At 40.7% G+C, this 12,970-nt stretch overlaps 1 protein-coding gene across 1 annotated transcript in view; it reads left to right on the top strand.

Moving 5' to 3' along the window:
• Positions 1-12,672, top strand: part of FER1L6 (fer-1 like family member 6) — a 55,102-nt gene extending 42,430 nt beyond the window's left edge. The window contains exons 31-41 of the mRNA XM_054385349.1: positions 652-777; positions 1,334-1,461; positions 2,201-2,371; positions 3,514-3,674; positions 4,236-4,378; positions 4,933-5,021; positions 6,984-7,082; positions 7,857-8,098; positions 8,432-8,595; positions 9,914-10,014; positions 12,492-12,672. Of these exons, the coding sequence (XP_054241324.1) occupies positions 652-777; positions 1,334-1,461; positions 2,201-2,371; positions 3,514-3,674; positions 4,236-4,378; positions 4,933-5,021; positions 6,984-7,082; positions 7,857-8,098; positions 8,432-8,595; positions 9,914-10,014; positions 12,492-12,672 (1,605 nt within the window). The remainder of the gene's footprint in view (positions 1-651; positions 778-1,333; positions 1,462-2,200; positions 2,372-3,513; positions 3,675-4,235; positions 4,379-4,932; positions 5,022-6,983; positions 7,083-7,856; positions 8,099-8,431; positions 8,596-9,913; positions 10,015-12,491) is intronic.
• The last annotated feature ends 298 nt before the right edge of the window (positions 12,673-12,970 follow it).

The raw sequence follows: 12,970 nt of genomic DNA on the forward strand, positions 1-12,970 counted from the left end.
GTTGGAAACAATTGCACAGCCTGATCCAGGGCACCACTGGGCAATCTGAAAATGTAGTTCAAAGCAGGAATAATATTAGGATTTCAAGCACTTTGTAGTTTAGAGGAATTGCTTAAGCTCATTGATACCTCAATTAGTTTGCAATGCAAATGACCTGCTAGTTGCTTTCAGGCAGTATGAGCTACTCAGCAGGCAGGAGTCATTATTGATTTATATGAGTTGTATGGTGGCTGCAAAAATACAACTGGAGTCCAATCATGCTGTTGTGAAACTAACCCAGTGGAATTATCAATCTGCAAATACACAGTTAAGGGCAAACTATTATTTGTAGACTATAAGTTCTAAGAAAAGTAGGTTGAGAACCCATGCAGGTGTTAGTCCTTTCATCAAACAGAGAGCTAAGCCTGCAAGTATTTCATGCAATCAAGCTAGATGTGATGACAGTAATGTTATAAAGCAAAGGCATTTTAACACATGATGTGTAATGTGCTGAAGTCTGTGTTCCCTTTGAGTGGTACCACAAAATGCCTTGTGTATATGCATGTGCTGCAGCACAGGCTGCATGAATGATGTTTCATTTGCATTCAAAGGGTTGGGGTTTTATTGTGCTTGATCACTTGTCAAGGGAGATAAAAGGCAGTGTGTTACCAGGGTTCCTTCTGCATATACCCAAGTCCTGAGGATGGAAGCTTCCTGGATGGAGGGCAGCCCCACATCCTGCAAGGGATACCACCAAACCACTCCATCAAAGTCCTCATCAGGGTTTATATTGTGGCAGTAAGTAGACAGACGTTCTTTTAATCTTGAAATAACTTGGATTGTTGGGGGGTTTTGTTTGTGATAGGATGAGGGAGAATGAACTTAAGCTTGAGGAGGGTAGACTTAGACTAGATATTAGAAAGAAATTCTTTACAGTAATATTGGTGAGACACTGAAACAGGTTGCCCAGGTTGGCCGTGAACGCCCCCTCTCCCTGGAAGTGTTCAAAGCCAGGCTGGTTAGGCCTTGAGCAACCTGGTCTAGCAGAAGGTGCCTCTGCTCATGGCAGGGGTGTTGGAACTAGATGATCTTTCTGGTCCCTTCCAACACAAACCATTCTGATTCTATGATCTCTTTTTTCCATCTTAGTGGTGGGACTCCACTTGCATCTGCTCTAACCTTGCAAACTCTCTTCTACTCCAGATCATCTTTTCTCCATACCCTACAAAACCGAATGCCAGGTTTTACACCACATGAGGACCCTGCACTTCCAGAACACCCAGGACTGGGCAGGAAGTGCTGCATTTAAGCAAGCTTCTGGAGGGCACAACCTTCCTTCCTTCCTTCCTAACAGGCATTTAACCTCAGCCCAGCTGATCCAGACGGCAAGTCAGATCCCTACATTGTGCTGAGACTGGGCAAAACAGAAATTAAAGACAGGGAAAATTACATCCCCAAACAGCTAAACCCAATCTTTGGAAGGTCAGTATGGCTTATTTTCTTATTCAGGGGTAATTTCTGTTTTATCACTCACCACCACTATTGCCATTACTCTTACTATTATAAAGTGTTTGCTATATGTTGATTTCTACCTGTTTGGATTTTTTGGTAATTCTAGTGGTTAAAATATTGAGGACTGGTGTCACTCTGTATGATTATAAATTATTCCATTTTTATATCCGTCAAAACACAGTAGGTGAGAGGTTTTGCAGAATGATGCATGAGAGGAAATGAGGCAACAAAGTAGCTTATCTGTGCAAATTAATGCAATAGTTAAGTTTAAAGTGAAAATCAGCACAGCAAAGTGTGATTTCACAGTCTTTGTTACTATTTCAGGTTGAATATAGTGTCAAATAAATCTCATAATTTTGGGGGTGTGAGAACTCATACACACACAGCTTCGCTATCCTTGTAACTTCCATATTTCCACCTCTATTTGTTTTAGGATAAATGATTGCAGTTGACCAGCTCCATCCTATTGCTCTGTCCACTGTAGGTAGAAACAGTCTTAGAACTGTACCAGGAAGTGGTAGGGAAGCAGGAGAAAGAAAATACTTTTACACTGTTTCCAGTATTTTCACATATTTCACTGAAACATAAAACACTGCCAAAAAACCCCACTGTGTATTATAAGAGATATCATCTAGATGTTGTTCATTAACTTAGTCTTTTAGGTTTCAAAACTAATTTGACTCCACATAGGTCTCAATTTTTGCTGCAGATCATTTGAAATCCAAGCCACGTTCCCCAATGATTCCTTGCTCACAATCTTGATCTATGACCATGACTTCGTGGGAACAGATGATCTCATTGGAGAGACTAAAATTGATCTGGAAAATCGTTTCTACAGCAGGCATCGAGCTACCTGTGGGTTACAAAGTCAATATGAAATGTAAGTACCTCTTCAGACAGCAGCAGGTCACACAGTAAATTACTTGACTTGAAGCAAAAAGTCCAGATGTAGCTAAATATTATGTTTTCATCAGTATAAAAGTGTCATAGGAAGTATTTTAATTAAAATTCACCAGAGAGCTTAGCAATGGATTTGGGTAGCTGCCAGCCTCAGTAGGAAGTGGATATTTTAAAATTAACAACTCTGTTTGTTCATCAAGTATTTCAGATGACAATCAGCCTGGGAATAACATACATGCTTGATGAAATTCCTTTGGAGAGAAATAAAGGACAATTTAAAAAAAAAAATCTGTCAGAAGAGTTGTGTCAGAGATCTACTCTGCTCTCCAGTATTCTGCTGCAACTGGAGTGATTGCAGCAAGCCAGTGGGACTGGGGTATGGGAGCAGAAAGGTCTTGCTGGGATGGCCTGTGTCATAGGGCAGTGGTGCTGAGCTTCTGGCCCCTACCATACAGCTGCATGTTCAAGGACATTGTCTACAAAGATCAGTTAATGCAGAGAAAGTAAAGCTAGAATAACTCCATTGCCCTGGAGTGGGACACTAACCTGGAAGACTTGGGTGTGAGGTTCTTTTCCTATAGTTGTTTCTCTATTTTATCTACAATCAAAGGGCAGCCAACAAGAAAAAGCAATCCAGGAGCACAGACCAAACCCTAATACTTACCTTGCCAGCTCAGTCTCCAGTGTGAGGTATTTCTTCATGAGCTTGTTCCAGGTCCCAGAAAATCTCCACTTCTCCTCTACATGTGAGAGTCACAGTAATTTTTTTCTTAAATGAAGGTAGAACACATACACTTGAATCCTTTAGGTAGAACAGGGAATGAGCTCTGGTCACTTTCCTCTTGGGCAGCATGACAATGCCTGGGCTACTTTAAGCTGTGGGGAAGGCTGCCTCAACTTCTCCTGTTTTAAGAAGAAAGAGTGATTGCCCCAGGACCTGAGAAGACAGAAACAGTGTCTCAAGTAAGAAGTAGTGCAATTCAAAGGAAAAGTTTGACTGAGCAGATGTCAGAGCCACTGACTACAAAGCAAATCTCTGCATGGGAAGTCCTGATTTGCCAGTGGTTTTTCATGAAGGAAAACCTCACCCATTCCTCTTCACTCTCTGTTCCCTCCTTGCAGAGAAGGATACAATGCGTGGAGAGATGCAACCAAGCCAAGTGAGATCCTCACTAAGCTGTGCAAGGAGTACAGAATGAGTGGACCCTTCATGCGGCCAGGGGAGATACAAGTAGGAACAAAAGTCTTTAAGGGACAGACCATCTTCATGGAAGATGAGAATGGTAATGAAGTAGTTCATCAGTCTTTAGCTGCATTGTTACTGTACCAAGAGCCTGCCCAAGCTGTAGCTGGAGCCCTGCTGCTCTTTGCACTCTGAAGTAAGATTACTGGAACCTGGCCCTGCTGTGAAATATTCTTATGACTGTGATAATGGAGATTGTTTGTATATTAGATATTGCTGTAGCTTAATTGCAGAGAATCTGTCAGATGAAACAGTTATTGTTAACCATCTGACATCCCCATGGTAGGTGTTGGGGGGATACTTTGAACTAGCTCAAGAGGGAACAAAAAAAAAAAACCTGCTTTTGTAGTAGTGAAATGATTCTTTCACAGCTAAACTGTTGCCTAAGTGCTAATCTCCTAGTAACCCCAGTGGGAACCCTTATTTACAAGAATTAAATGTATAACATGACCCTTCTTACTTAACTGAGATACATTAAGCCTTCCTTTTAATTCATACAAATTTTAAATTATCATCTTTAATAATTAATGAACCACGTTGTCAAGGCTTCAAAATCATAATTCATCTCTCTTTGTTCTTTTTGTTTTGCTCTTTCCTGTAGAGGAGCCAATTGAATCATATGAACATCTCTCCCTAAAGGTTTTACATGCTTGGGAAGAAATCCCTGGAGCTGGATACAAACTGGTCCCAGAGCACATTGAGACTCGGCCTCTCTACCATAAGGATAAGCCAGGCATGGAACAGGTAGAGCAGCTCAGAGGTTGTGGTGATGGCAGACCTAGGAGCAATTTTCCTTTCCTCTGCTTGTTGTGGTTTCTCTTGGTATCTGCAAACTTGCAAGACATCATCCAACTGTTGTACCATACATGAGGTTCTGTACAGTATTAATCTGGAAATTTTCACAGATGTATATTTACAGCCAGTTATCTAAACACACAATACTCACACAAGGTGTAACTGCATGTTTTTATTCCTCTAAATGCTTTAGTTTGTTAACACAAGCTCTGCTTGTATTTAGACTTTGGTTATTTTTCTGCTTGTCGTGTACTATTTTTGTATGGATTTTACCTTGAAGTTGCCAATGTATCAGCTCAGTCCCAATTTCACCACATTCCCAAGAGATTGGTAGGATATGTATACAGAAAAAAAATACAGTAAGTTTATGGATAAATCACAGTTCCAGGAGCGAGAGCTGGTCGATGCTTGCCGAGGAAGCGGTAGTTTTGGATGTCAGAATTGAATTTAAAGCCTTTTAAATCCCCTAAGGTTACAGAGGTGTTTATTTCTTTCTTTTCCAGGGTCGCATACAGATGTGGGTTGACATGTTTCCTAAGGATATGCCTCTGCCAGGACCCCCAGTGGACATTTCACCAAGAAAACCCAAAGGGTAATGTACTGTCCTGTCCTCCCAGCACAATGGCATTAGTCCTCAAAGACTGAGTCTTTCTCAAGTGTCTGGGAAGACCTATAAAGAAAAACCCAAAAAGCTATCACAACAAACTTCTGTGATCTTGAGGAAAGTTTTCTTAGGTTCACATGACTTCAAGTCAAACAAGAGTGTCTAGTTTGATCTCCATTAAACAACTCAACAAATTGTTGGTGATTTTTCATCAAGGCCTCTCACATACCTCTTTTAGAAAGATATCCCTTTTTCATATAGAGATTGCAGGTGTCTAGAAGCCTGATGTTATCATCCACTTGTTGAGCAGAAAGAAGTAATTCTGGTTTCACTACCTCTTTCAGCTAGATCACTTTCTTGACCCTGGCTGAGCTCTTTAATCCCACGCAATAGTATTACGCCTATTGGATTTCCAGAATGTAATTCAAAGATCAAGAAACGCGTAATGCAGCCACAGTTAGAAGAGATATGTTTGGAATAATCTCTCAAATTTTACACAGATACTTATGCTGCTTTGTATGCAACACTACACATAATTCTTCAAGCTAATTGACTGTATCATAGAATCATAGAATTGTTAGGGTTGGAACCAAGCAAGAGTTCTCAGCCTGTCCCATATCTACTTTATTCCAATCTTTTTGCAAGGCATTTCCTGGGAAATTTGTCTGAAGAAGCCTCAGGTACTATTCCTGTGCCTATTATTTACGTCATAGATGTCATAAAACCCAGTTTCATTTCCTTTTCTGTTGTTACAAAAGCCAAGATCTGACAGAATTGTCTATGCAACAATTACTTTCCTCAGACTAGAACTTTCTATAAAGCTCCTTAAGGACAAACATATTCTAATCCCCAAAAGATTTTAAAATAACCTTGCTCACAAAACTAAATTATTGCTGCCATTTTTGTAGTCTACAAAAGCAAGGGAAAATGGTGTCAAAATAGTTATTGTGAGAGATAAAGCAAACCTGCAAACACAAGTTGCACATTTTACTGAGAAATGCATATTTACTACAGCAGAACAGTCTACAGGCTCCATAAGACTTCAAACACTTTCAGATGACCTTCAGCTGAATAAGGCTCTGATGGAAGCATTACAGATAAAAGTTTACTTGGCTAGTGCAGAGGCTTGGCAGTCATGGTTGACATCTCCTTAAGAGCTCCATGACCAAGGATATCTGGTAAATTCTGGGGCAGATTGTTTCACACTTGAGATTGAAGCTGTTTGCATGACAACATATATGTTGGTGTCCTCAAACATAGGTTTGGGGGTTTTATTTTGCAGCTCATGCAATGATTCAAAGCATACCTGTATTTCTGAGTATCAATATTTTATGTCACCTGCATCATCTGTATTTCAGTTCAAGCTTCCAGAGTTTTGGATGGCCACCATAAATGTCTGTATATAGGGATTGGAAAGAATGGGAAACCTTTAACTCCTTTTACTATTGCTTCTAAAGGTGATTGTACTTGCTTAAAAGAAAACGTCTATAAAAAGTGCTTCTCCTCCCTTTCAATACACTAGATTGCACCAAATACAATGTTTTTAGACATTTCTTCTGAAAAACATCTTCCAGGGAGCTCTGGTTTTTATTCGCAACCTGCTTACTGTTTTTCAGACAGATCTAATAATGTTGCTGAGATCAGCTTTATCTTGTTTCACTGCAGCATTTTTGTGAAGAAAAATTAAAAGTAACAGGCACATAAACAGCAAGGAATTTTCCTTCCCAGTGACCTCAGCTGTCATCCAGCCTTCTACAAGAGCTGGGAGGAGCTACCATCCCCACTCTGTCACGAGGCTCTTGTAAATAGAAGAGGCCTGAGGCTGATGCTATTTAAAATGTTTTGTACAAATACATCATTTCTCACTTTATAAAAGCATGATTTGATAGAAGTTTATGTTGTCTGAACAGAGCTTGATTATAGACAGGTCTACTTTCTTTTCTTTTTCAGTTATGAACTGAGGGTAATAATCTGGAACACACAGGATGTAATCCTAGAGGATGAAAATATTTTTACGGGTCAAAAATCAAGCGATATCTACGTCAAAGGGTAAATTATTCAGGACCTGTCTTCAACAGAACATGTCATGTTTCATTCAAAAATCAGACCAGATTAGCATGTTGCAAGAATATCTGATAAACTATTTTGTGATCTCAGCACTTTACTCTAAATGCCTGCCCAAAATGCTCATCTAGAGTGGAAATTGCTTTCTTTTTTTTTTTCTTTCTTTCTTTTTTTTCTTTCTTTCTTTTTTTTCTCGTAAAATTGAGTAATAATGCTGGTCATTAGTTCCTGCTCAGGCAGTAATTGCACAAGGAGACTCAATCCCACAGTTTAACAAACAGGGGTCAAACACAGAACCTGAACTCTAAGAGTTTACACAGATGCATAGAGGTTTAACATAATCAAAGCAGTGGGAATTATGACCACATTAGAAACAAGACAGCTGTTTCAACTGCAAATATATTCTAACTTCATGGTCAGAGCATGTGTGGGTGACTGGCCAAAGTCAAGCTGGGAAGAACATCACATGGGCACTTTCAGCTCTCCATCTCCTTCCTTCTGCAGATAAAATGTCTGTCACACCTTCACAGATGTTACTGGGATAATTGAAACACATCACATAAATAAAATGAAAAGAGAGAGTGAAAGGGGAGATCACTGAGCCAGGGCTGTTGCTGTGTGTCACAGTGCTGAATGGTGTGTTCCCTCCTACTGATTAGGTAGGAATTAGTAAAGGATCATGCCTGTAACCAGGAAATCACAACCACAATTCAAGGTCCTCTGGTGACTGCAGTGCTTTCCACTACATGCTTGCCATAGGTGGATCAAGGGCCTGGAAGATGACAAGCAGGAGACAGATGTACATTACAACTCCTTGACAGGAGAGGGCAACTTCAACTGGCGCTTCGTGTTCCCCTTTCACTATCTCCCAGCAGAGAAGCAGATGGTGGTTAGTAAAAGAGAAAATATCTTTTCCTTGGAAAAGACAGAGCGCAAGATACCTGTTGAGCTGGTGCTTCAGGTGTGGGACTTTGAAAGACTGTCTTCAGATGATTTCTTGGGTAAGTATGCAATGGATCTGCCTGAACTGCACCTGAGGTCTCCTCAGACCTGTATTTTGTAGAAGTATGTGGTGTCTGAGCCCCAAGTTTTGCTTTTCTTTCTCTAAAGCACCATGTCGTAGACTTACACGTTTGTTGGAGAGGGAATGATTAGGAGATCAGATGCAAGGGCAATCCAAATGAATGACTCACAGCATAGAGAAGACCTCCAACTCTGAAGCTTGGTCTCAAGCAGCTTGCATTGCTCCATGTATCTTATCTGGAAGGTGCTGTTTGAATGCCCTTGTGTCTGTCCGTTCTCTGAGTGTTGTCACATTATACTTCATCCTCCAGGCACTCTTGAATTGAACCTGAATGGATTTCCTCGAGCAGCAAAGACAGCCAAGAGCTGTGACTTAGGAGTAGTTGTGGGAGCAAGTGAAGAAAACAAGATCTCCATATTTCAGCAGAAGCGCATCAGGGGCTGGTGGCCTTTCATCAAGGCTGGGGAGCTCACAGTAGGCATCTCACTAGAGATTAACTGCTTTTCTCTGGGACTCATATGCTCTGCTGAGATCCTAAGACCAAGAAATGCTGATTTGGATATGACATCTAAAGAACAATCACTACTGACTAATCAATAGGACTCCTCCAAACGCTTTAGTGATTACCTGTAGATTTGATTCCAATAATCCCAGGCAACCAGAGCACTTTGTACTTCTTCACTGTCTTCCACTGTTTATCTCCCAGCACTCTTGATGGGTAGAGTGGAAAATCGGATGTTTCCAGACAACTTTATGTCAGCTGAGGAAATCTTGGGAGGAATCTCACCTGCTTATTTATTTCTTTGTTATTCTCACTTCAAATAGAGCAAAGAAACTGATTTTGGAGTCTACCATTATTCTCCTTGCTGGTGACACATCTCAAGTAGACAGAGCACAGTTCCCTCTCCTTGTTGAAGTGTGTTCAATATGACAATATTTTTTTGGTTTAGGTGGCAGGATACAATTGGTATAAAGGAATGCAAAGGACAATGACAGCCTCCCCAAAACTCTACAAGACTTGTTGTGTTACTACTGTTCTCCTAAGAACATAAATAATGCCACATAAATTTTTGCTTACTCAAAGCCTCCAGCACAGCAAAGCTTGCAGCAGGATGTAAATCTCACTCAGCATGTGTCTAGCTCTTTACCTCAGGGTTTTCTGATGAAGTTTCTCTTCCTAATGTTCTAGTGCTTTCCCTGTATAATCTGGAGCTACACTGAAATTCTCAGTGTTTCACAGAACTTTTTTCATTTTCCCTGGTTTTAAGGCTCCTTTGTACTGTTAGAGCAGTGTAGGGATCCTTAGTGCAAACGAAAGACAGCTCTGATTCTGTTTCCTAGCTGGAGCGTGTGTATCGAGGCATGAATTACCTTGCAGTAATTAACTGCACGTGGGCTTTGGAAGAATTAACGTGATTGGAATCTTTTTAGGTGCAACCAGATCCCTGTGGGGCACAAACCAAGAGCTATAAACTACTTTCTTGTAATAGTAATAGTATAGTCCTATAACAATATAGCTCTCTACAAATTCATGACTCAGAAAATGCATTTATGGGTCTGGAAGAAAACATCCTACCTCTATTGCCTCATGGTCCTTGAGCATAAGTCAGGCATTTGATGCATGAGTTTTCCTTCTTGCTTTCTCTTTAATTGCAAAGATTTTATCTTATTTCTTATAATCAATTTCCTTCACCCTTAGCTGGTTTCAGAATTTCTCCTCAAGCCAAATCCTGTTACGATTTATTGATAATCACCCAGTAGCAGATGCTTACATATGATCTTTCTGATTTAGGGCAAGGTGGAAGCTGAGTTTCACTTAGTCACAGAAGAAGAAGCAGAGAAGAATCCAGTAGGCAAAGCTCGAAAGGAACCTGAGCCCTTGGAAAAACCCAAGTGAGTAGAAGCATACTCATTAAATAAGTTGGGGGCAGAGGTATTTGAGAGGAGATGGGCAAGAGCAGGTGTCCTTGTTCCTCTCCTGGCTTTTCTCCTCCTTCCTGCTGTGACCTTGAGCAAGCCACTTGTCCAAGTGGAGCATTGCTTGGCTGCTGGCACTTCTAGCTGGCAGCACCTTCCAGGTTAGCTGAAATGCCACCTTCTGGAAACTCACGTAAACTTCATTGCTGCATGTTTGTCCTCAGCTAGAGTTCAGATGCAGGCTTGTTCCACAGCTGACCTGGTGTGTGATAACCTCTTAAACTATCCTGACTTAAACCATGCACCCAACACCTTAGTTTGGTCAGCTGTAAAGATCAGACAGTTTGTATTTATTACACTAACAGGATAATCATAAGCCATTAATGCTTAAATGCTTTAAAATGACTGTATGAAATATTTCCTATGTGCAGTTCTTTTTTAGTTTGACCAGCAGGAGACAGAATCTTTAATGTACCAGAGCAAAGCTAGACAATGATTAACTACCTGGGAACTAAAGAGAAAAATGCAAATGAAAAATAAGGTGCAGTGAGTGTAATTTCCTGCTGGCCAAAGCACCATGGGGTTATCTATCTCTTCACCTCTGCTGATCAAGGCAGGATGCTTGTCCGGATGCATTCTTTTATAACAAATAAGTTGCTATAACTGTTACCAAATTCTATTGCCTATGGTGCAAAGAAAACAAATCAACTGAGCTTGATTTTTTTTTTTTCCTGTCTTGAAAGATTATGAAAAGCCCCTAAGCAGCTGGAACATTCAGATGGTTTTGTTACTCAAGTCTGTGATTCAATAAGTTTTTCTCTTTAGAGTATGCATTTTTTAATAATTCCTTTTAACCTGGAGGGCTTATTTGTTGATTATTTTTTCTGAGTCATTTCCACCTCGCTATAAAACACAGTCTTTAATGAAATGATATTCAGTTGGCCTTGTAGGTTTACAGACTTTCTGTCACAGTCCTTTGCATTCACTGCCACGTGCTGAATGCTGAATTCTCCAGATGACTAAGACATGGCTTAAATTCCTTAAACAGCTTTCTGGAGTGAGACACAGCCATTGCTTTTTGTAACCCTAAGTCTTAATTTTGTTCTTCTAACTGCTGCACCATCTGCAAGAGTTCAGTGATACTCAGTAAGGAAGACAACCTGCACCCAGTTTTGCAGATGTTAATGCTGTTCCACACCACTGCACTCATTGGGCTGTCCCATTATACAAAGCTAGCAGGTGTTGCCTCTGCTTATTACAGGGCTAGGGCTGTCAAAGTCAGAGGCATAGTGGCCTCCCATACTGGGTGGCGTGTCAAAGGAGAGACCACTCCAACATTTTTCCTAAGGAGAGCATTGTTTTCCTCTCTGTATGCATCCAGCTTTCCTTTACAGTGTGCAGAAACTCGTGGTTGTGGGGGAGAATATGATATGAGGCAGCATCTAGAAAACCTTAGGATTGTGCAGTGCAGATATTCTCCACCAGAGGAAGGTGGCTTTTCTTTAGGTATCCAGGCAAACTATCTAGATTTTGGGTTTCATCTCACCTCCTGTTTTCAGGAGGCCTGTATTACATTTCCTTCTAAAAACATAGCATCTGTGGCTGTATGACAAGCTTGAGCTGGCTCTGACTGTTATGACACTGTGACCATCACTAAGCAATCAGATTTTTTTTTTTGTAGTGGCTTATGCAATGCTAAATTCCTTGCAATGATTAGAAAGCTTTTGTGCTCCAGTTCAAGATGTCCGCATTTATTCTTTAGGATTTAGCATGGTCTTGTCTGTAATTTTGAACTCTCTGTCTTGCCATAAATTGGTAGTTACAAAGTATGAACTGGAATTTCATTCTGAATGGGTTGTGGAGCTTCAGCTCAGGGGCAGATCATAGAATCACAGAATTGCCAGGGCTGGAAGGGACCTCAAGGGTCATCTAGTTCCAACTGCCCTGCCATGGGCAGGGACATCTCACACTAGATCAAGCTGCTCAGAGCCCCATCCAGCATGGCCTTAAAAATTTCTAGGGATGGGGCTTTTACCACCTCCTTGGAGAACCTGTTCCAGTATCTCATCACCCTCATGGTGAAGAACTTCCTAACATCCAATCTGAATCTACCTACTTCTAGTTTTGCTCCACTTCCCCTAGTCCTAACACTACTCAACATCCTAAAAAGTCCCTCACCAGCTTTCTTGTAGGCCCCCTTAAAATACTGGAGGACCACAATAAGGTCTCCTTGGAGCCTCCTCCTCTCCAGACTGAACAGCCCCAAGATGAGTGACTCAATAGTGTGTGAAATGCATGAAAGATCCCTCTAGACTCTTCAGAGAGTTCCCAGCAGTTAAAGGTCCTCTTTAGACTCAAATATCTATTTTTGCAGTGGGGTAACTTTTGAAACAGATGGATTTGCCTTTACAAAAGTTTTTTCCCCTTTTTTTTTTTTTTTCCTTCCTCTTTAGCCGACCAGATACATCCTTCTCTTGGTTTGTAAATCCTTTCAAGTGTTTGTATCACCTGATCTGGAGAAATTACAAGAAGTACATCATAATCGGCATCGTTCTGCTTGTTCTTGTTATCTTCCTGGTGCTCTTCATCTACACACTGCCAGGTGCAATCAGTCAGAAGATAGTTGTGGGATGAGCTCTCATTGTAACCAATCATCTACAATCACCCCAGGTAAAAGTAAAAGGCAGGCAAACAGAATTATTCAACCTTGTAAAAAGAAAACATTGCTATTCGTGTCAGAAACTGGAGCTCTCTTAGACTATTTTAACATTTTCTTGGGCTGCTCACCCAGACCCAACTGCACATTATCATTAGCATACTGCTGAATCTTTAGTGACAATGAAAGTTTGATTCTGCACCTAAAACTGAGTTTGAAGGTAAATTCCTTATTGTTATGCAGCAGCTGATTTGTCAGTCAAGTATTTATTATTAC

Source organism: Indicator indicator, chromosome 12 (assembly GCF_027791375.1).
Source record: "Indicator indicator isolate 239-I01 chromosome 12, UM_Iind_1.1, whole genome shotgun sequence".
Classification (NCBI taxonomy): domain Eukaryota; kingdom Metazoa; phylum Chordata; class Aves; order Piciformes; family Indicatoridae; genus Indicator; species Indicator indicator.